At 36.6% G+C, this 25548-nt stretch overlaps 1 protein-coding gene across 3 annotated transcripts in view; it reads left to right on the top strand.

Moving 5' to 3' along the window:
* vps50 (VPS50 EARP/GARPII complex subunit) overlaps positions 1–25548 on the top strand; it is a 162120-nt gene that overhangs the window by 51334 nt on the left and 85238 nt on the right. For all 3 annotated transcript variants that reach the window (XM_067412278.1, XM_067412277.1, XM_067412279.1), the window contains exon 13: positions 11216–11345. In XM_067412278.1, coding sequence (XP_067268379.1) covers positions 11216–11345 — 130 coding nt within the window. The remainder of the gene's footprint in view (positions 1–11215; positions 11346–25548) is intronic.

Here is a 25548-nt window from a genome sequence, read left to right as displayed (position 1 = left end):
GCCCTCAAAATCTTTAAAGGTCCCCTAGAATCAAAAATTAAATTTACCTTGGCATAGTTGAATAACAAGAGTTCAGTACATGGAAAAGACATACATTGAGTTTCAAACTCTGTTTCCTCCTTGTGTAAATCTCATTTGTTTAAAAAAACCTCCGAAGAACAGGGAATCTCAACATAACACCGACTGTTACGTAACAGTCGGGATCATTAATATGTACGCCCCTAATATTTGCATATGCCAGCTCATGATCAAGGCATTAGACAAGGGCAGCCAGTATTAACATCTGGATCTGTGCACAGCTGAATCATCAGACTAGGTAAGCAAGCAAGAACAACAGCGAAAAATGGCAGATGGAGCAATAATAACAGACATGATCCATGATAACATGATATTTTTAGTGATATTTGTGAATTGTCTTTCTAAATGTTTCGTTAGCATGTTGCTAATGTACTGTTAAATGTGGTTAAAGTTACCATCGTTTCTTATTGTATTCACGGAGACAAGAGTCGTCGCTATTTTCATTTTTAAACCCAGTCTGTATAGTTCATAAACACATCTTCATTCTTTATAAATCTCTCCAACAGTGTAGCATTAGCCCGTTAGCCATGGAGCACTCTCAAACTCAGAATCAAATGTAAACATCCAAATAAATACCATACTCACATGATCCGAAGCATGCATGCAGCATGCATGACGAACATCTTGTAAAGATCCATTTGAGGGTTATATTAGCTGTGTGAACTTTGTTTATGCACTGTATAACTGCAAAGGGGGCGTGAGATTTAAAGGGGCTGCAGCCTGAATCTGTGCATAGTTAATGATTACCCAAAATAGGCAGTTAAAAAAAATAATTTTAAATTAATAATTTTGAGCTGAAACTTCACAGACACATTCAGGGGACAACTTAGACTTATATTACATCTTGTGAAAAATCGTTCTAGGGCACCTTTAATCAAAATAACTTCCCTTCCATCTTGCAATGACATCTCTTCTCTGATGTTGTTTATTGGCGCAAGGGTGGACAACCTGTCACTCACATGAGATCGACCAGTAGCAAACCACCATCTAATGATCCAATCAGTTCCCCATCGACAAAATCAAGTCCCGCCCTACATTTTTTTTTCATTTTGAGAAGCTGCGTCACTTGAATATACATCACAATAGGGAAGTGAAGACTATCGCAGCTTCCGTTTCATGCTGACTTTAATAGTTTAAGACTTTTTGTAGTTCTGTTTAATAAGAATTTTAACTATTCTGGTACAGATTCTGATTACTCTGAACTGATTCCATTTTGAGTCAGACATGACTGATAACTAGTGGTTTAGTAAGTTAGTTTCAAAGTGTTTTAGATTCGGTAAAAACAAAACAGCTCATACGAGTCGTTTGTTTATTTGGGAATCAGCCTACACTGTTGCTGCTATATGATTTTGATTCACTTAAAAGAACCAGCAATTTGTCTGGAAATCCGGCTATACTTTTAATCCTGTAAATCATGTTTTAGATTTGATAAAACTCTTAAATATTCCAATTCCTTAATGATAAATTATAATATCTTGTCTCTGTTATAAATATATTTGATTCACTAAAAAGAACTGTTTGAATCCAACACATTTTTAAACTGAATTTTGAATGAGAATCAGTTCTCATTTCCCACCCCTAGTTATATTAATAGCTTTCACATTTATTATCTGAGCAGTCTTTGTTGCCTGTCTTCTGTGCTATCAAGCTGTCAAGATTTTGAACTGTCAGCCTCCTGAATAGTAAATATGCAAAAATTGTTATCTGTGGCATCTCTGATGATGCCACATTTTGAGAGCTGACTCTCACGCAAGGATCGCATGTGGAGTTTTGTCAGTGGAAGTTCCAAACGTGGGAACGTTTGATTGATTGTGTTCATTAAGACAGCGGGGGGGATGGGATGGCCTTCATTGATGTTGCTAATAAGGAAGGCTGCACACACAGCAGTTGGCCTTTTTGAGCCCAGTCTGCATGGTCTAAAGAATGAATGAAGGTTACAAAACTTCAGGATGCAGCTGCACATTAATGATTAAAGCTTCATGAGTTGTCCTGCTTAACTAAGGAATGTGTTGTGTTATTCTCTATATGTGTACTGTATGTGAATATTGACCACATAATGAGCAGGTTGAATGTTACCCCATAAATGGAACCTTATGCAGTACATTAAGGTGCAGTGTTAGAATTTTAGCTCCGGTAAGGGCGTTTATAAAAATTGACTCACATTTCATTGGACTCTCATAAAGATTCAGGTCAGCAAATCTTTTTCCCCCTCTCTGGAGGGTGTCAGAGATCGACGTTTGGGTGGAAAGTGCCTCATTGACGTCTGAATCTTAGTGAAGAGGTTGCAGTTGGAGCAGCGCTCTAGAGATTCCCAGAGCTGATTTTCAGTCTGTCCTGAGCTTTTTTTCTAAGCATCAGTCCTCACCAAGCTAATTACTCTACCATTGTTTGCTTATCATGTGGGAAGACGATGAACCCTCATTACTGTATTAATCGGATAAATATGTCGGCTTTTCAGTATGTGATTCATCCAACACAGGTTCATTGGAAATACAGGACTCTTTAACCTGTCAGCTCCACTCACCGGACACTTAATTTCCAAACTGCCAATGTATTAATATGTTGCCACAGTCCCATTTAACAGTTTCTGAGAAAATTGAGCACCACATTAAGTGGCAGTCACTGGACATTTCAAACTCCCAAGTTTAAAGGAATAGTTCACCCAAAAATGAAAATTATCCCACAATTTACGATCTTCTTTTAGACAAACACAGTTCGGAGATGTATTCAAAAATATCCTGTCTTTTCTAAGCTTTATAATTGTACTGAATGGAGGGTGAAATTTTAAAGGCCAAAAAATATATCCATCATAAAAATAATCCATATGGCTCCATGGGGTTAATAAAGGCCTTCTGAAGTGAAGCAAGGTTTTTTATAAGAAAAATATCCATATTTAAAATTTTATAAGATGTTATAAGTTAAACTGAACTCTGTTCTTCAGAAAAATTAGTTTTCCAGCATCTTCTGCATATTTACAACTGAGGGACTCAAACAAAACTATTACAAAAGCTGCAAACATTCACTGATGCTCCAGAAGGAAACAGTGTTATGTGAAACTATTATGTGAAATAGTTTATTCAGGACGGTGCTAAATAAAAAAATAACATGCAATTTTCATGATCCTTATTTTGTTAAAACTTAAAACAACTTTTGAGCTCAACTGTATATACTGTATGGGTGTGTGTGTATATCTAGAAAAATGTTAATATATATAAATATTGTTAAAAAATATATACAATTTTATATATATATATTATACAGACATACTTAAACTTGGAAGTAGCCTAATGTCACAAAGTCATATGATCCTCACATCCTGTTCTTGAGGAACTATAAAACCCTTGATCCTGACTGAGCCTCTCTCCAGCTCTGCCATCTGTGGTGTGACTTTTTCAGCTTGGTTATGAAGAGAAGACGCCACAGAGATTTGCTGACTTTACATGTTTACAGACTGCTGACACCAGCAGCTCTTTCCCCCCACTTTGTTTTCCCTTTCTTTCACTTTATAAATTTACTACAATCTTATTTGAAGATGGACATGATTCAACTGCATTTAGAAAGGTGGCCACCTCTACTGCCCAGCAGTGTTTGTTTATCTGAATGTTCATCCATCACAGAAAATAGCGATTAGCCCTGAAACAACCCAAGTGATGTCTTTAAGAATATAGGGAGAAAAAGCAACAGTACTTGAAATAATTTTTTCATGTTTTTTGGATGAAATTCCCAGCTTACCATTCACTGACGTCACTGCTGACCTGAGTCCATTTCTGTCCACCTACCTGAATCCCCTGTGTCATCTCAAAGCATGAAATGTTCTTATCAAAATTTCAGCTATAAATGTCCATCTGTCTGTCTAATATGACTCCTTTGAGATTAGAAAGACATTTATCATCCTTTCCCTCCACCAACTCTGTTGCCAGGCAACAATGCCTCGATTCTCATAGCAGGAAGTCATCTGGAGAGGATGGGGGATTGATTGTTTGAATGGGATGACTGACTTTTCCTTCTGCTCACCTACAGGAGTCATTAGACATCAATGAGAATACTATACTTCCTGTGTGGTAACTACTGGATCATTGTTAATCCAACTGAGCATCTAAGTATCTCCTCACACTCAATTACGGCAACCATTAGGGGTCTGTAACTTTAGTCACCTCACGATCATATTTTAAATATATAAGTCCACTGCATTCCAAACGACATAAATAATGACTTAATAGAGCATTTGTAAGGAAATTACTGGCGGGTGAGACTACGCACTGCATGTGTAACATCAAAGTGCGCGTCTCTCACAGGCCATCCTGTGCAGTAAAGCCCGCGAATGTCCTTTGTAATTCGAACCTTCAACCTTTCCGAACTTTATGAATGATTATTTTGCGGAAGGTTCGAGTGCATAGGAATATTGAGTGTGAGGAATTGGAAGCAAGCAGAATATGAATGTTTCTAAAGCACACTCAGCGTCATCACGCATCTGGTTAAAAACTATAAGCTCAGAATCGATTCTGAAATTCTCAGAATCGCTGGAGAGAGAATCACGATGCATTTTTTTTTTTCTCCCACCCCTAGCAACCATACAACTTTATTTAAAGAAAGGTTGTGGCTGTCCCAAACAAATGGCTCATATAATTCTTGTTTTTGGCCCTGAGTATTACATTTTGGTGGCTTTGGCAATGTTACACATTTCCTTCGGTATAATACTTGAGCCACCGTTCATTGCATTAGTTGTAGACGCTCTAGTGTAATGAGTTGTGTGGGATGTTTTCATATGAGCTTGTTTATCTGTTACTGCAGAATTACCGTAAGTGATGAATCACCTCTAAATGCCCAGAGCTTTTTCTGTATGCAGCACAGACCTAATTAGATTTATCGCAGCCACTCGGATCAGGTCGCATTGTGTCTCAGCATGTGAATACAAAAGTGAATGAGTGTTTTATTCATTTGATTGTTTGTTTTAAAGTCTCAATGAGTTGAATGAGTGTGATTTGTAAGTGCTATCATTGACTGTCTCTCAAAACGCAGGGAAACACCTGGTGGGTTTTAGGATGCACTGGTTCTTGAGTACTGGGTCAAAACAGGGCTAAAACAAGTTTCTGTATCAAGGAATTGATATGAATTAATGCGTTTAATTTGGTCAGAGGTGTTCGTTTATGTTTGGAAGCTCCCATTTTCTCAAAGATTTTTCCCTTGCCTTTTACGCATCACTGCCTGATACAAACAAGATTTGACAAAATATTTAGTATAAATATTCAATTCATGAATTTTTGTTCTCATTCTTTAGTTTGACCTGAATTTGTTTGAATTGAATTGTTTTAGCTTCTTTAAAGCGGTCATGACATGGATTTTTATTTTTTTAATATTTTCTTTGAGCTTTACTTTTTTGTTTTCACTTCAGTTTTTTGCACAAAAAATATGTATATATGATGGAAAAACAATTATTTTCTACCTTCATTCTGACCCTCTGTCTGAAATGATCTGTTTTTAAGCAGCGGCTCCTTTAAAGGCTTGTCAGTAAATGGCCACTGTTATGATTGGTTAACGTCATTGCATAGGAAACATTGCACGCGAGTATGTGTTTTGAAAACATAATCCATATAAAACCATCATTTATTGACAAAGCATTATGAAATCATTTACTTATGGTTTGTGATGCAGCTGTTGTCAGATCCAATACAGTTGGCAGCTTCATCTTTCATCAAGTTTCTTTCCCAAATGTCCATTACACTGTGCCTCTCTGACAAAACAAAATGCTCCGAACAAACATATAATCCTTTAACGCGATCCGGGATGCCATCAAAATAAACCATTCGCTTGTTTTCAATGCTGGGATCCTTCTGAAGTCTGTACAGAGACGCAAACAAGCTGTTTAAACTGCGCACATCAAAGCAAACATTCTTTCACTCTCCCATTTGTCCTGTTGACGACAGACTCGAGTGCGTGGAGTATGTCAGAAGCTGAACTGGCATCTGTATACTGTATCCAGTGTAGACAGTGTCAGTGATTATAATTGGTTCTATTTAATTTTGACGTGATGCATTGCTCACATGCAATGTAGGCAAATTAATGCTAGTAGGCGGGGCCTATGGTGCGATGATGTATAACTATTCGTTGATGTCTTGCTCTGAAGGCAATCATATGCAAATGTATTTGCCCATGTGACGTCACATATCGCGCAATATCAGAACGAGCTGTTTGTGGAGCTTAATTAAAAAAAATGTTTTTTTTTTAATAATGAGGTCATTTTAAGATATGAAATTTGCAGGATGTTTTAATTGTACAAATACCTCTTATATGTCAAAAGATCAAGGCAATTCACTTTCTCATGTCATGACCCCTTTAAATAGATTAGTACTCATTATTCAGCAACGAAACAATTCGGTTTATCAAGGAATCCTGACAAAAAGTATTGCAGTTTCCAGAAATATATTAAGCAAGCACAAATGTTTTCAACACTGATAATAAGAAATGTTCCTTGTTCACCAAATCAGCATATTTGACTGATTTTTGAGTTTTGATCATGACACTGAGGAAAACTGCCAACAAAAAAAAAAAAAAAGATTTATTTTTGCATTGTGTGATGGAGTTGATTGTGATGCAGAAAATATAAGCAGAGTTACTTAAAATTATGAAAACCTATTAAATCCGTCAGAGCTTGAGTGACCTTGCTTTGTGACTCACAGCAGGTTAAACATGGATAAATTTGTGATGTTTTCAGTAAAAGATAAAAGATATGTCTTTAAATGAACCCAAATCTTTTGTCAATGCATACATGTATTTTTCTCTAGTTTGATATGCATATGCACAGGAAAAATTGTGGAGTATTTTGTTGTCCTATGTTCAAAGTTGTTAGAACATTTTGTTTTCTTGACTGAAATAGTTTCATTTTATTGTCTTAGACCATAAACATTAACTGGCAAAATGCCCATGCCATCTGCTCCACAAATGTTGCTCACATATTTGAAGTTCCTACACAGTGAACTCAATCGTATCCTAAATAAACTTCAGTAAAGTAAGGTAACTTAGGTAAAATTAGGTAAATGTTTGGCAATAGACGATTAGAAACTAAAAGGTTGCTGTGGTAAGTCCTAGTTTACAAAGACCATTGGTAAACCTACAAATAAGCCTTGCAGTAACAGTGGTTCTGTAGAGAAAAGTGATGACTGTAATACATAAATTGTAACTAAAGCGCAAAAAAATGTTAGCTTTTCCACAGCTGGAGGCCGTGTTGCTATGTGCCGTTCCCTTGCCTTCAAAAACAGCCTTGGCGAGCCTCTGGCCGATCGTAATTTACCAGGCTCCAGCAGTTTGCAGAGTTTCCAAGCATGGTTAAGAAAAGGCAGGGACAGAGCTCCAGCATCTCTCTGCTGACAGCATTGATGAATATGTGTATGGATGAGTCGGCAATGCTGCGGTTCTAGACAAGGCAAAGTTTACGTCAGCTTTCCCCCGCCACAAATCGCATTGGCCAAAGGGAGTATGTCAGTTCCTCTGAGAACGGCAGTGTCACCAATGTCAGAGTCGATTCAAACTGTATTTTGCTTCAGCACACAGTCCACCTCCCGATTTGATATACGGTCTCTCATCCCAGACAGGAGCCTGTTTTGTTGTCTCTATGGTATTATTTCTAATTATAACGTTCCAAGGAATGCAGGAGATTCTCAGAGCTTTTGAAGGATTGATCGCATGGTAAATATTCATTAAGGTCTACAGCAGGTCAATCATTATCTCTGGTGTATTCATACTTCCTCACTGTCAGATTTACTGATATCCAAATGTCTTAAGCTTGATTTAAGGATGCATACACGTCTGAAAAGACATACCCCCAGTTTTACAGACAAGGCTTAAGCCTAGTCTCAGACTAAAATGCATGTTTGAGCTGTTTTAACTGAAAGCAACTTGTACTGACATATCTTGAAATATGTCAGTGCCATTGTTTTGTCTCAAGATGCACATCAGTAATGTTTTTTCTTTCTTTCTAAGGAACATTTATAAAAGCTACTTAAATGTCCTAATTGAATGAAGGCTTAATCCTGGCTTAATCTAAAGGCCCTGATTAAGGTTGGGTATCATTTGAATTTGAACGATTCCGATTTCGATTTCTTGTTTCGATTCCGGTTCCTAACGATTCTCGATTCCGATTCTTTTAAGAGGCAGGGTCAAAAAAAGTTTAGGATATTTTAAATGAGCTAGCTAACCAACGGTCTGACCAACTGACCAACCAGTCTGACCTTCTCCATCAATTTTAATTCTATGAACTTTTTACTTTTAAGGAACTTTACTATGAAGAGGAAGAGGCAGCGGAGGACGAAACACAGAAAAATCTTGCCGCAAATGTTGCATTTTGCCGAGATTTCGTTCTGTTTAGAAAAGTGAAGCCACACTTTGGACCGCCAACGCACGCTTTCCATGCTCGGTTATGCCATCACTTCTGGTGGACACTACTTCGTTGGTGTTCAGCGGTTTCTTCTTCCATTCGGCGGACTGTGAATCAAAACTAGGAATCGACATTTAAACTTTTGAACGATTCCAGGAAAATCGCAAAGCTAGTCCCGGTTCCAATCAATACTCGATACTCGATACCCAAGCCTAGCCCTGATACACTTAATGCGAAATCGAAGAACGAACTTTTGTGACGTCATTTCATACAAAATCGGGCCAAAACGAAGTTTCCGGAAAAGTTTGCTTTGGCTGGTAAACACCTTTGTACTACCATTGATCCATGGCGATTACATAATAGGTAGGTGTGTGCAGAGAAATCTTTCTGGTTCATTTCTCCTGTTCAGTCCGTTGATGTCAGATGTCCGCAAGTGAAAGCAAGAACACACTGGAGAGATTCTTCATAGAAGAAAATGAATTTGTACTTCTGATGAAATGAGACACTGACATTGTTTTATCCTTAAAACGAAGAACAAAAAAAAAAAAAACTTTGCCATGAGTATATCGGGGCCTTAAAGGTGCTACAGAGGATGTTTTGTTTTATACATTTTTGCATTATTACTTGAAACTGTCTTTACTAACTGATAAAATACTATTTATTAGGTGCACTGAAAGGAATGATATTAATATACATCATCTGTGCACGAGGTAGGGCCTTAAAAACATCAGCCAATCACGTAAACGATTGGCCCTCTGGCTTGTCAATCACTGCCGTGACGTTCCTTGTGAGAGACGAGCGCGGCTGCGCGCTCCAGTAACTTTCCACACTCTACAGGCGCCACATGCAATGTTTTTGTCCGGAGACAGGAGTAACAACTGCAGATTATGAGTTACCTGCGGTGAGTCCGACATAATGAATCCACTAACACGACACAGAGAATGCCGGTGGTAAACACTCGTGTTCCAATACTCGTGCAGGAGTTTTTGGAGGCATTCCCTCGAAAGGAGGGGGGGGGGGGGTGTTCTTACGCATGTGCTCATTTCAAAAACTCATTAACAGTCTTTGGTTTCTCAGTCGACGAAAAGATCCTCTTTATCACCTTTAAGCCCTGTCTGAGAAACCAGATCATAATGTCATGCTCAACTGGGTTCCTCAACAGATCTTTAGTGTCTTTTTCTCAAATTTGAGTTTTTTCAGGGTGTGTCTGGATCCTTAGAATGTATTAAAATGTCTTACACTAATTTCTCCAAATTTAGGGTTGCGAAAAAGTAAAATCCAAGTCCCATTTCTGAGAGTCAGTTCTACTCATACGGTACTATAAATTTCAGTGCTTACTGATTCAGGGATTTGTTTGAATGGTCATTGTACATGAATTTACATGTTTTAGTGTATGTACACTACCGTTACTAGAGTAAAAACAGTACTATTGTGGAATAGTATTACAATTACAATATTAGGGACTTTAAGCAACAGCTGTTGATGGAATGGCAACGACGACCGGAAGTAAACTGTCAACTGCCGTAGCTAAAGAACGCAAAAATCACCAAGCAACAACAAAGAGGATGGCGTGGATCATTTAATCATTTGACATAGTAAACAATACATTACATGTAAATAAAAGCAAGAGAATGGTTGCTGTTGGCATTAAATGACATACAGATACAACTAAAATACCACATAACCATAGAACATAACATTTACTTATCTAGTCTGTCACGTATTATCGACTACGGCAAATCGGCTACCCTGCCGTAGTAGACGGTTACAGTAGAACGTCAAGAAGTAGCAGTTAAATTTGCGCATGCGCAATGGAACGCCAGAATGCCGTTGCCATTGTATCAGCAGCTGCTGCTTAAGGCCCTATTATGTCAGCTCCATGGGGCAGGTGTGGCCTAATGGTTAGAGAGTCAGACTTGTAACCCGAAGGTTGCGGGTTCGATTCTCAGTACTGACAGGAAATGACTGAGGATTGAACCCCCAATCACTCCCCAGGCACCACAGCAAAAATGGCTGCCCGCTGCTCCAGGTGTGTGTGTCCACGGTTTGCAGTGTGTGTATGTGTGTGTGTTCACTGCTTACTACTCCTATTGTGTGTGCACTAATTTGGTTGTGTTAAATCCAGAGGATGGGTTATCATACTTCAAGTCACTTTCACTATTCACTTTCAGTTAAAAAAATAACTTTTCTTTTTTAAAATGTAATGTATTCCTGTCATGGCAAATTCCTTAAATATACTTGTGCCCTGCTTGCAATAATTAATCCCATTTCAATCATGAGAACTCTCAAAATAGTTTAAGCATGTTATTGATTATGGCAAGTATGGACCTGCCACTGCTAATAGATACATAGACATACTGCTGTGAGCATGTAAGATATGCTGCTGCTGCACAAATAGACAAACATAAATCCTGTAGCAGATCTAGGCAGGTGGAGCTGGGGGAGGTGGAAGGGTTCAGAGGAACTTTGATAGCAGGACCAGCTTACAGCAAACACTGAACTAGACTATTTAAATATTGAGCGAGCAAGCTCATTGCCTGCAGGATCAGTAGAGACCAATCGGCTTATGCCATGCAGTAAAGATGTGATTGTTTTTAGATTGCATGTAAAGGACCTCTCAGCCTGTGCCCTCTAGAGATTCATGACTGAACTAGATATTTTACTCAATTTCATCCTCCTGCATCTCACAGCTTTAAAAAAAATGACTTGTTCTCATGGTGGAGCTGTAGAAGCTTGTTGAAATTGCTTTCATCTTTCTCACCCTAGCACATTACCACAGACAGCTACATCCCCTGCTTGACCGACCTCTGCAAGGCCTTGTGGGAGGTGATGCTTAGTTACCATCTAACCATGCAGTGGCACGATGAGCACTACAAAGAGGAAGTGACGACTCCTGGTAAGCAAATTTAGTCACATTTGTCTGCTGCATAAAGAGTCATGGGTTCATTCCTTAGGTAAAATGTATTTTGAATATGATAAAAGTATGTGTTAAACATAATAAACAAACTATTTTGTTGAATAATATTAAAGTCACGCACACCTCTGATTTTATTGTTAGTTTCTCTTTTGTTAAGTGGCGTTGGTCAACACTCTTGATAAGACAGCTCTTTATTTTAGTCTAACCAAAGACACTATTCAAAAGATTCAAAATTACATGTTGTGCCGGTAATATACTTTTTGGCTGGCAATCAAGGTAAAATTCCACAGGAGATGTTGGGCCGCACTGCCATGCAGAGATAGTCGGCAAAAGAACAATAACAACTATGGCACCAAACAGAGCATCAAAAAGACTTCCCATGATGATACAATCAGTAGCGCTGATCAGATGATCAGGTTCAAGCAGGCTGAAATATTAACACCCCTATATTCCCCATCATAATGCTCTTTGTACATTTGACAATGGGGAAAAATCCTTCTGCAGTCTTGTTTTTCATTTAAAAACATCCTTTAAACATGATAAAATACCTTAGCCAATCTGTTTATGAATTTTTATGAACTTTTATCTGAAATATTACTTTTACTTTATGAAAAAAACGCATCAATAGGATAAGACTGAATTAATATGGTATAGTTTCTCTCAGTCTTAAGTCCCGTTCACACCAAGGATGATAACTATAATGATATAGTTTTTAAAAAATCGTCCTAAATGTAAAAGATTAGCAGAGTTCACACCACAACTACGACAGTGACAGATGAACGGTATTGTTGAAATCACTTTTACAATAATCTTTTTCCAGCTGATGAACAATAAAAACATTGACAGCCTATCAGAATCCATCCTGCTTTAAGTATTTAAAGCGGCAGGCGAAAAAAAAAGCATGCAATTATAGTTAAACAGAATGATATCGTATTGATGTTTTTAATATTTTGTTTTAATTCTTTTAAAGATTATTTTATTTCTAAGGAAGTTTTAGTTTGTTTTAATTAACTTTAAAAACCATGGTTATTCTTAACCCTCCGGTGCTGTTCGCTTATCGGTCAAAAATTTTTTTATTTTTATTTTTTTCAGTGTAATGATTGTACTACATTTTAATTTAATAATGTTTATTTAATATTTAGGGGATTTATGATAATACATTTTATTTAGGCAGTAGAATCCATTTTATTCGCTTTTTGAGCATGTAATTGAAAATGAAATTCATGTTTGGTTTCTTTTTAAAAGTTTAAGATTTTTAACTTTTTAAAAAAAAAGTTTAAAAAGTTATAAAATTGTACATTTATTGTTATGAAAAAATCACAAAAATGCCATTTTCAATTTTTATATGAAATAATTATTTTCCCAAACACATTTTCCTCTAAAACTGTGAGAAAACCAAAGCCATAATTCTAAACATGCTGCATTCCAAATTTGAGGTTGATATCTCAAAAAAATTAGCTTTCAGTAAGAATTTGTTTGGGCGCAGTACCAAATGTTTCCAATAGATGAAATTCGTCTCCCATTCATTTCCAATGCAGCCATTTTCTAACATGAACAATACAAGTGTGACTATTTTTTTCAGGACCATTAACCTTTTTGAATCATGTCCATGAATTTTTTTTTTTTTTTTTGTATGTTCACACAGCAAGTGCCAAAACCTTTACCAAAACTTTTGTACCATTCTGATGAAGTAAAAATTCTAAAAAGACAACCTAAAAAATTTTGGTCAAAAACAACCCAACACCACAGTTGTTAACTCCCTGAGGTCTGAAAACGTGCTGACGCGTTTTTCAGGTTTTTTTTCACACTGCAGCAAAACAGACTTAAAATACTCCGTCATTTTTTATCATAGAGTAATAAATATATCAATTTAAACTATAGAATATCTTCTTTTATTTGTATACACTCAGAGTAAAAACAAAATGCTGTGCTTTTTGCAAAATAAAGAAAACTAAAATGATGTATGATCTGTCCTCTCTCTCTAAACAAAGTTTAATCTGATAGTTCTCAGAAAATGAACTATAACTTAGTGAATACTAATCACAAAAAAAAAATAGACATGTCTAAAAAAACCTTGAAATGTCAGGTTTTAAATCGTGTAAGTCAAATCGAAAACAAAAATTCTGTGTTTATGTAATCTCTATGGAAAGAGACACATGTGAGAAATCCGTGATTCAGCTCATTATCCACTAATGCGGCCACGCCCACGGAGCCAGCGCTATTCAGACACAAATTCAGAGGCAATACATGCATACATCGTCTCAATTGTGTATTTATTGTCTTGAAAAGTGTTTATTTGGATGTTAAAGCCATGGTTAGCGAGCTCTGGAAGACATGCAGTTCCTGGTTCTTCTTCTTTAGAATAATTTGTGGACTAAAGGTGTACAGAGTGCCCTCCGACTGCAAGTATGAATTGAAAACACCAGCGAATATAGCAATGAATATAGAATAAATATAACTCCTCTGTATAGAAAATTGACAAACATATGAGAATCCATCAATATTTCTCCAAATGTGAATGCTTTTAAACTAAAAACCTATATTCAGACTGTTTGCATCACAGAAATACATTATATTTTAAAGAATATAATAGAATACCATTATTTTAAATTGAGCTGAGACATGATTACAGAGTTTTTTTTTACAGCCTACCTGACTGAAAGGCCTCATTAATATGCAGCACCATTAGAGGTTCTTTATGCGATTCTTTTGTCTTCTCAGGTGTAAATCACCCATTATTCATGATGATTCACACCTCCACGCATACTGTGTTTCTTGACAAAAAGTGTCTTACAAAAACTAAATATAAAATTATAATATAAATATATTGTTTTATATGAACAATCAATGTGAATGTTATATGAAGTAGGCATTATAATTTGTACATAATTTTGAAGCATAAACTCTAGCCTAAAGCCCCCAATACCCAGAAGTCTTGTAAACACAGATTTAATATATATATTTTTGGCCTTATTTCAATGACATAATTTTTTTTTTTTTTTTCAATAACCACGCATAAACGTTATTCCTTCAAAAACACAAACATGTACATACATGTTCCTCACATATTATGGTAGCCTAGTTTGTGCTGAATACAGTGTAATGACAACTTTGTCATTAATATGTTTATGAATAACTGAAAAAAGCACAAATGTCAGGGCATGTCAAAACTTCTCCAGGCCCCAAATCAGCCTCCGACTCCAGAGGGTTAATAGCTTATGCAATTTGATTGTAATTTAATTGTTTTTATATTGGCACTAGGCTTTCTTTTGCCTTTTTTCTTTTTAATGGAATAGGTAGAAGTGTGGAAAAGATAAGACCAAGCATGAGGTGTAGGATCTGTAAATGTCCCAAGCCAGATTCAAACTGTGGTGTAACATGTCATGTGGACCACTTGCTAAGCTTCATCTCTGACACTAATAATATTTTTTTTCAGCACTCTTTGGCACCTGAGGTTCATTTTTCCGCTGATGCAACTCTCTAAGCCCCCTTGTGTTCCTCTAAACCGTCTGGAGGTTGACTCCTGTTTTTTTTGGCTTCCATTTATGTAACTCTAAATCAGTTTTAGAAGAAAGAGCTAGGGATTCATTAGGGTGCTCACTACCCCGTGATGGCTAGATTTATAAGCATTACATTTGTGCTTTTATAGTGCAAGGTCTTGCATTGTACATTTAGAGGAAATGGCTTTCGGTGTGTGCTGTAATCGGCACAGCTGTGGCTAAGAAGACTGAGCAGGTAATTGAAAGGGGTGCTGCGCCGTTAGCCAACTGCAATGTAGTTTGTAACATTTGCCTTCCTGTCTTGCCTCCACTTCGATTTCTGAGGTCACTGAGCACTGCTGAAATAGATTGGTGCTTGTTCTTGGTTAGGTCTGTCATTGGAAATTCATTGAACCTTTCTAAAGTACCCTAATATCCCCTGCAGAGGGGAAGCATGCGAAATGTTACTGATTAAACAGCCATTGTTGCTGTAGGTAATGATGGTTTTGTGGTTATTTTCTATAAATATTAAATGTGGGGAAATAATATAATTTGTTTTAATGGAAATATTTATTTCTAATAAAACTATATTTTATTGTGAATTTTAACAGGTGCATTTTCACCTCAGCTTTGTTCTACTTTATCATCTTTCACGTTTGCTACAGCTTTAATAATTAAATAATTAAATAATTTAAAAAATAAAAAATTAAATAATTTAAACTCAGAAATACACACATTTCTGTGCTTTTTTTCCCCCCACATCAGTCCTCAAGAGAGCATTTACTTGCATCGCAATCGTAATTTATCAATGACTCTGCCAAAATGGCTTTTAGAAAATAACATAAAATTTTATTTAACATTATAAAATAAATTTAGTGAGCTTAATGTGTAAAATAAATGGAAGAGCTTCCAATGGAACAAAACAAAATACACTCAAGTTACATCAATATCATTTTCCTTTTTTTTTTTTCTTATAAACCGTATAAAAAATGCTTTTTAGAATAAAGTGCTTTATAGTATTAAAGGATTAGTTCACTTTAAAATGAAAATTACCCTAAGCTTTACTCACCCTCAAGCCATCCTAGGTTTATATGACTTTCTTCTTTCTGATGAACGCAATCGGAATTATAATATATTAATAAAAGTATCCTGATGTGTCCAAGCTTTATAATGGCAGTGAACGGGGGCAACAACTTTGAAGCTCAAGAAAGTGCATCCATCCATCATAAACATACTCCACACGGCTAATAAAGTCTTTCTAAAGCCAAGCGATGTGTTTGTGTAAGAAAAATAGCCATATTTAACAAGTTAAAGTAAAATAGAAAAAGTAGCTTAAAGTAGCTTCACCAGACCGCCTTCCGTATACGGACCCCTAAAGGCCAGTTCACACCAAGAACGATAACTATAATAACTATAAAAATATAGCTCTAAAAATCATTCTAAATATAAAAGAGTAGCAGATTCCACACCACAACTATAATGATCACACAGTCGTGCTGAACGATTATAGCCTAAAATCAAAACCTCGATTAATTGAACATTTTACCTCATTTTACCAACATTTTACGATTAATGTAACGATTATTTTTTATAATTTTTTTTTTTGCCCTTATTGTTCACTGAAAAGGTTTGTACTGTAAATATGCTTGACTATCAAAGGTGGGATAGTTTTTCCTATTGAAAGAGTAATCTGACATAACAGCTATTTTTAACAGTTATTTTATCTATGGTTCGTAACATTTCTTACATATTTCTGCTCGTTGTAAATCAGATACAGATAAATTAGCACAGTACCAGTACGTAATGATAGCGATTGCATGTGTGAATTAGTTCTCTATTAATTGTGAAGCTGTAGGTTGTAAATAGTTCCTTCAAAAGTAGAAAAATATATGCTATAGTAAGTTTTTAGTTTCTAAGCTACTTTAGTGATGGACAGCGCCGACTTCACATTTTGCGCAGCTACTGTTTGTTTGAGTTTTTGTACCTCAATGCAGCTGCGCAAGCACGGTAGCTTGAAATAATATACATCCAATCGTCTAAAATCGCTTGAATGTCCAAACTGGCAAACCTTAAAACACATACAACTGACAAAGTTTAGGGAAGATGCAAGGCTCAGCACTCATGCACCATCACTATGTGTTGAACCGGCATTCACCTCCGTGTTGCTTTTATGCCACTGCCTGGATGGGGCAGAGTCATGTGGCTACACATGCGGTAGCATGTTTTTAAGGGGGAAGTATTAACAGAATTAAAAACCCGAAATAACCGACATGGGAAAATTACGCTGGTTAGAGGTTCTGAATTTCGGTTTCGATTACTTTTCGATTAATCGTCCAGCCCTATCACACAGAAGAGCGATATTGTTGGAATCACTTTCAGAACTATGTTTTCTAGCTGATGAACAATAAAACATTAACAGCCAATCAGAATCCATTTAGGTTTAAAAAGCTCAAACATTTAAAGCAGCAGACGTCAAAACTGCACAATAATAAACAGAACGATACTGTCCACTGGTGTGGACGCTAATGCAGCTATCATTATAGTTATCTTTATAGTTATCATTCTTTGTGTGAACAGGCCTTAAAGGTGCCCTAGAATTAAAAATTGAATTTTTCTTGGCATAGTTAAATAACAAGAGTTCAGTACATGGAAATGACATACAGTGAGTCTCAAACTCCATTGTTTCCTCCTCCTTATATGAATCTCATTTGTTTAAAAGACCTCCGACGAACAGGCGAATCTCAACATAACACCGACTGTTACGTGTACACCCCCCAATATTTGCATATGCCAGCTCATGTTCAAGGCATTACACAAGGGCAGCCAGTATTAATGTCTGGATGTGCACAGCAGAATCATCAGACTAGGTAAGCAAGCAAGAACAATAGCAAAAAATAGCAGATGGAGCGATAATAACTGACATGATCCATGATTACATGATATTTTTAGTGATATTTGTAAACTGTCTTTCTAAATGTTTCATTAGCATGTTGCTAATGTACTGTTAAATGTGGTTAAAGTTACCATCGTTTCTTACTGTATTCATGGAGACAAGAGCCGTTATTTTCATTTTTAAACACTTGCAGTCTGTATAATTCATAAACACAACGTCATTCTTTATAAATCTCTCCAACAGTGTGTAATGTTAGCTTTAGCCACGGAGCACAATCAAACTCATTCAGAATCAAATGTAAACATCCAAATAAATACCATACTTACGTGATTAGACATGTTGCATGACGAACACTTTGTAAAGATCCATTTTGAGGGTTATATTAGCTGTGTGAACTTTATGCTGTTAAAGGCAAGCGCGAGCTCCGTTAGCGGGGGAGTGCGAGATTTAAAGGGGCCGCAGCCTGAATCGGCTCATATTTAATGATGCCCCAGAATAGGCAGTTATAAAAGTTTATTAAAAAAAATCTATGGGGTATTTTGAGCTGAAACTTCAGACACATTCAGGGGACACCTTAGACTTATATTACATCTTCTAAAAAAAAAAAATGTTCGGGAGCACCTTTAATTCTTATAGATTCATATTAATGAAACTGAATATTCATCACTGTTCGGTTTTTATGCTTATGTGTATATTTAGCCTGAGATATTTGAAAGATCAAGTTCAAGAATAATTTGTGATTGAGATAATATGGGGACACAGAGTGTATCGTGCGTTTACTTATCATCAGTTGTTCTAAGTTTAAAAAAGATTCTCAAGTGCAAATTTTGCTGGATAGTTTATATTCTCTCATCTCCTGCTCATTTCTTTTAGTTATTTTTTTCCCCTCTCTCTCCCCCACATTCGATAGCTCCTTCTTCGAATAAGTGACTGCACTAATCTGCAGGCCTGTAGGCTACGGAAAGGCAGAAGACACTGTGACAGTGCAGCAGTCTGGGCTTTTTGAGGATAAGCACAGAGTTTTTTTGCTTGTGTCATCAGTTACTATACATAGCTAAGGTATATTTTGACTTGGGAAGACTTTATGAGATGGCTTAAGCTATTCCTTTTTCACTCACTAAATTAAATTCTTTGAAAGAAGTCTCTTCTGCTCCCCAATGCCACATTTATTTGATCAAAATACAGTAAAAAAGTAATATTGTGAAATTAGTACAATTTAAAATAACTGTAATCTGTTTTGGAGATGCTCTGACCCAGTCATCGGGCCATCACAATTTGGCCCTTGTCAAACTTGCTCAAATCCTTACGCTTGCCCTGCTTCTAACACATCAACTTTGAGGACAAAATGTTCACTTGCTGCCTAATATATCCCACACACTAACAGGTGCCGTGATGAAGAGATAATCAGTGTTATTCACTTCAGTAGTCATAATGTTATGCCTGATCGGTGTATAGTCATATAGTCAAATGGGCCTAGAATTGTTTGGCTTGCTAGACAGCTTTTAATGCCAGGGCATTGTTTGTGGTAATATGTTGTTAACCTGTCCAGTGTCCCGTGAGGTTTCATCAGAGAAGTTTGCATCCTCTCAGACTGTGGCAGTGACCTTGACTAAGCTTTGCATCTTCTCTACTGTCAGTGGCAGAATGGATTAATGCATTTACTAATTGATGCAACGATGGACTAAACTTTTCAAAGTTTTATATCTGTAATTAATGTCAACTATATATTCCTTGAACATGGAATATGCAAAATTTGTTAACTGCTGATTCTCAAGGGCCATCACGTCCAGTGAATAGAACCATCTCTCCAAATGAGGATAAATTCATGGGCGACAGGGAAAGTGACCCACTGCAGCGTGGCTTTCTGTCACCTTTTGGTTACTGACATGTAGAACAAAGTGGGAAAAGGTGAAGGCCAATTTGTGCCATGCTGATACACTCATTTTTTAAATTCCCAATCAAATCAGTATGTAAACTACAATCCTAAAGCAGTGTTCTGAATTTTCATTACACGTTGACCTCTATTAACAGCACTTGTGATAGTGTTGATTACCACAGAAATAGCCAAATTCTGAAGGAGAAAAAAAAAAAAGATGCTTACAGTAGTTGATACACTTACTGTACAATTGAAGTGAACCAGGCCAGGAGGGATTAAGAAATATTAATAATAATTACTATATTAAATAATATTAAATACATTTTATAAGGAAATGTTATTGGATATGTCATATTATTATTATTTATTATTATGAATGGACATGAATTACTATAGCATTGAACAATAGTTTTATATATTAACAATAAGTGTATCTTGTGATATCTTATGCATTAACTAATGTTAACTAATTGAACCTTATTATAAACTTAATGGTATTAAATATGAGGTTGTATTTCCCCGTCATATAAGCATTTCTGCTTATAAATCTCAGGAAAAATTCAAACATCTCATTTATTTACATACATCTAGTTGATATTCTGTTCTGCAGTAAATGCAGTATATCAGGAGGCCGATATGCTTAACTTCTTACGTGTGTCCGTAACATTGAGTAATGCACCAATCTCTGTGTGAAATTGACAATTACAGCTCTTGTTGCGTGCCGTTGCATACGGTATTCATCTTGGTCCGTGTCAAGATGACTTTACTTTCCTCTTCTTAGTTGTCAGAGCCATCAACAGGTAAATTGCCTCCGCTGGCCTGTGACCTGCTTTGCTATCTAATTTCACAAGGTGTATAATCACCGACTACCATGTGTGGAAAAACCAGTCGAAAGTAATTAATTACAATGCAAGTTAGACCTTGATTTGGCAGGGTGTTTCTCGGTTCTGGGGTTTGCTTCACAGTTTAGATTGATAGTGTCTGTGTCTTTGGGAAAGCACCGCTCGCCTTTGGTCTTACGTGTATGTGCTTGAGTAAGAAGATGTTGTAACTTTGGTTGAAGGTCCTGCTTTAGAGGTTTGGCTCTGTTGAGTGGGAATGGAGCAATTGGGAACTATGGGAAAGATGCTTTCTCTGAACGAGGCAGTAAATCATGCTTTGCTTTTATTCCTGAACAATTCAGTCATTTGTCTTCATGAGGAGACTGTCAGATGTGACTGAGAACATTCGAAGTGCAAGTTTCAACAGTTTTTGTATTTAATGTCTCCCTTATGTCAGACTAGAAATTGATATACTGGACAGTTTATGAAAGACTGAACATGTGATTTTGCTTTTGGATGATCCTCCCTAAGCGCAAAATCACCACTTCCAGTTTCAAGAATGTAGGGCTGCACGATTAATCATTAAAAGACCACAATCTCCCAAAATCCCATGCAATCTTGTTCCTAAATGACAACGATTCGAATATTCAAATCTGTGTTGGTGCTGCCGCTGATCCGGTGAGAGAATGGGAGAAACTGCAACACGCAATATGGCGGAATACGTCCCGCCTTCTAAGTAAAAGAGCCGATCGCTGATTGGTAAAATCATTGCGTCACTGCAGCTGCGGTTCCCATAGAAACCTGAGACTCATACTTAAGACTGCACATGCGCATTGGCTTGTCTAGTCTAGTCTTTTTAATGCTATTTGAGCACAAGAAACAACATTTATGGGACAGTTTATGTCAGATTTTGTTGCTGATTTAAAATATGTTATTTAATTGTGAGTTCGGCAAGCATTTTCTGAGATTTCAGGATTCCCCCATTCAAATAGATAGGACTTGGTCTTGGATGCCCGATATGGCTGCCTGGAGGAGTTGCAAATATGGCCGCCAATTGAACAGACTTTCCTTGAAAGGGACTTTGCCTGGCAAGCCAGACTGATATATCTTCTACAAGATATATCAGTCTGGTCAGTCCTCCCTCCGTCACGATTCGAGTCAACTCCAAACCGTACCGTGCAATCAGATTAGTTTATTTCAGTGACGCAAACAGCGTCACTCTAGTGCGGCGAAAGTCCCTTCGACAAAGATTGCGCACGGGAGACCTGAGAGTTTGTTCTATTCAGCCATGAATTCAGTTTTAAATGACCAAAAACACATTAATTATTTACTTTTCGCTGTTGACTCTCTTGTCGCTTTGCTAACGTCATATCCGCCCTTCTCTGATTGGTTTACTCCGCTTCCTGTTTGCTCGGATTTGCTCCGCCCTAGAAATCGAATCGACCAGACTCATCCACTGGTACAGTGGTGAGGCTGGATTTTCCAGGCAACTTTGGTATAGGTATATGTGTAGGTAAGAAACAGCTTCACAAACAACCACACAGTATCATTATTTCTGTGTTACTATCCGGTTGTTAAGTCTGACGTCACACGGCAGCGCTTCCGGGTCCTAACGCTCTATCTCATAGCACAAGAAAACAACAAATGGTGCTAATATACATACACGATGTGGTGTAATACTACAAAAAATATATAATTATAACGTTTATCTCCATACCAAAATTCCAGATGGCCAGACAATGATTCATCTTTTATAAATAGTTAAAATATTAATATCTGTGACGCTGTGAGCACGGAGACTGTTGTGTAGACTGTAAGTATTTAAAATGTTTACGTTTTTAAAATGATTGATGTTTAAAATGAATAAATAGCACTCATAAACGGCCGTCGATGGCATTCTCAAGTGAAACGAGTCGAGGCTTGGACCCGGAAACAGCGTTCCTCACGTCACGACTTAACAAGCGGATAATTCAGATTATCACAGAAGTACTGGGATAAAAAAATTAGGTATAAGCACTGATGTGTTCTATCAAAAGAGTAAATTACCTATTTAAAGTAACTTAACTCTTCAAATAAAAATTGTATCAATTACATCATTACACCAGTAGGTGGTGACAATTGACTGTTAAAAAAAAATGAATGTATCATTAAATTATTCATTCAAGAGATTCATTCAAAAACGCTGATTCATCCAGCAATGAAACCAATGAAGTCTATTAGTGAGTCATTGAATCATTCATTTTCATTTTTTTTATTAATTCAAATTAATTACATTTTTTGTTTTTGTAAATAGACTGCAGCAATTAACTTTAATTTGTCAGAACCTCTACTGAATTACGTGTTTTGTTAAGCTGTCTATTCAGAATTGTGATCTCCATTTAAAAAAACATTCTCAGAATCGTGCAGCTCTAGCTGCAGTTCTGTATTTTTGAGCTGTGAAAGAGTAGCTAATCTGTTCTTTGGATGTACTTTTTCAGTTTGGAAGTCAAAAAAGTTCTCATACCTGACTTAGACAAAGATCTTCCTGAAGTCAAAGCTTGTTGTTTTCACGCAGGGTTCTCAGAGTGAGAAGGTCAGGTGTTCTTGTGCTTCCCTAGCCATGTATTTACGCCATGGGTAAATATGGGGTTTTGTCTTCTCTAACTGTACATTTAATCCTGAATCATTTAAGAGGGCAGCATACTGATCTGAAATTAGACAAAGCTCTGAGTTTAGATAAAGTCCCTTTCAAAGGAAAGTCTGTTCACTTGGCAGCTATATTTGCAGTACCTCTTGGCAGCTATTTCGGGCATCCAAGACCAAGTCTACTTGAACTTTGTTTCGAATGCACAAATAGTGTTAAAAAGCATATATTTCAGGCTTGACCAGCCAATATGCATGTGTAGTCCTCAGCATGTCATAGGACAGTGATTATTTCTGCCATCTTTGTGTATCTAAAGTCTTTGTTTTATTTTAGATATAAGATATGTTTTGAATGATGGTGCCACCTTTTTGATGTTCAAGATGTTTTGTTCATTTTATGAAGATGTAATGAGGCGTTGAAGATTTGCTTCTGACTTTGTTTTTCCATCCTGCTGAACTGAATAAGCTGTAATTCTTGTTGGAAATTTAGCCCTCCAGTGTCAGGCTGTCCTGTCAGATTGGGTCAAAGACTTTCTCATTGTTTTTTTTTTGTTTTTTGTTTTTTTTTGGCCACTCATCTCTTTTACGCTTTTCCTCATCATATTCTCTTAAATTACATTTTGCTTTTAATAAGAAACCTGACAATCTAATGACCATCTTTTAAAAGAACCTTATTTCCTGCTGTTCGTTCTGAATTGCAGTTGTACACCTGCATCCTTTCATATTTTCCAAGAAGAAAGGTTATGAGTAATCAATGTCACTTTACCCTTGATATCCCTCCTGAATAAATAAACTGTAGACCTGCCAGGGTCACCAAAAAAGATGAGCCGCAGTCTAAAGTTGGACATGACACATTATTAGGGTTGTCAATCATTTGAAATTTTAATTGAAGTAATTGCACATGTTGGTTAATTAATTACATAACTGCAGTATTTATCTGTGGAAAAACTCATGCTATTGTGGCATAAAGCAAAGGGGACATATTCAAAGAATACATCTCCAAAAGCATGATAATGTTTATTTTTGTCCCTTATTTTAGTCCTGTTCATACACTACCATTCATTGGTTTTGGGTAAGTACTGTAAGTTTTTTTTTTTTGTATGTTTATTATAAACATAGTTCAAATAAAAATAAATGCTGTTTTTAATCTTTCTGTTCACTGTACAAAATTGTATCACAGTTTCCACAAAAATATCAAGCAGCATATCAACATTGATAATAATTAGAAATGTTTCAAATGATTTCTGAAGGATCATGTGACTCTGAAGTAAGGACTAATGATGCTAAATATTTAGCTTTGCATCACAGTAAAAAATGCATTTTAACATATTAAAACAGAAAACATTGTAATAATTTTTCACAATATTACTGTTTTTACTTTATTTTGATTAAATAAATGCAGCCTTGGTGAACATAAGATACTTGTTCAAAAGTTTAGAGTCGGTAAGATTTTTTAAAAATACTTTTTTTATTTTATTTTTTTTAATATAAGGTGATTTTCAAATATACTTAAACCCTTAATTTAGAATTTATTTTATTAAGATTAGTTTAAAAAAAACATTTGTTATTTTTAATTCTTTTCTGGTTGCCTTATACCATTTTATTGATAGCAAAGTGGACAGATGACAAGAAATGTCAGGTTGAAAGAAACTGGATCAGGATTTGGAACTGGATTCAAACCCTCATCTCTCACATGAGATCCATGCTTTAACATTTCTGTGGCCTGTGTGGTAACCACTATGCCAATACTCCAAAAAACTTAATTTTGAGTTTCAGCGATTTGAAGTGTAGTTCTAGATATATATTTATTTACTAAATATTATTTTCTTATTTTTGTTTTGTAAATTATAGCGTGGGTGTGTGTGTATACAGCAAACAAGAGCCTGCAAAAGAAGCATAATCATAATATAAGCCATTTACTACCAACAATGCCAACAATTCAGATAAGCTATGTAAAACAAACATGTCCCTCTTCCACAGTCCTAGTTCAGTTAGATGTGGGAGTGTCGGCCGTGCGTCAAACTGAAGACACTTTTAGACACGGTCGGCTTCCAGTGTAAATTCATTACTCTTGCTCTGACGAGGTCCTGCGTGTTAGCAATCCTTAGTGAGAGGACTCTGGCTTGTTGTGCTGCTCAGTTCATGTTCTGACTTTTCCTCACCTCATTGCTTTTTCCTCGAACGGTGTGTCCGGTTATTCTGCCCCTCTGCTTTCCCAATAATTCCCTGGGATGCTGAAATTTCTACAATGTGCTATTGCCTGTTCGTACGCGGCTGTGTGGGAGTGAATGTGCGCTCATTCCGTTTTGGTTTGTGTGTATGTGTTGCTGCCAGGGAGATGATATTTTTCTTGTCCTCTCCAGCAGTTGGCTTGCAGTGATTTACTCTGTGGCTCTGCATAGCTGCGCTCCTCATGGACCGAAATGATTGGGGAAAAGTCCAACTCTATTGTCGGGAGCCAAGGAGCTCTTTGATTCAGCTCCAGAAGCTC

This window comes from Chanodichthys erythropterus, chromosome 15 (genome assembly GCF_024489055.1).
Source record: "Chanodichthys erythropterus isolate Z2021 chromosome 15, ASM2448905v1, whole genome shotgun sequence".
In the NCBI taxonomy this organism is placed as follows: Eukaryota; Metazoa; Chordata; class Actinopteri; order Cypriniformes; family Xenocyprididae; genus Chanodichthys; species Chanodichthys erythropterus.
The sequence above is the reverse complement of the archived record's forward strand: the minus strand, read 5'-3'. Positions and strand labels throughout refer to the sequence as shown.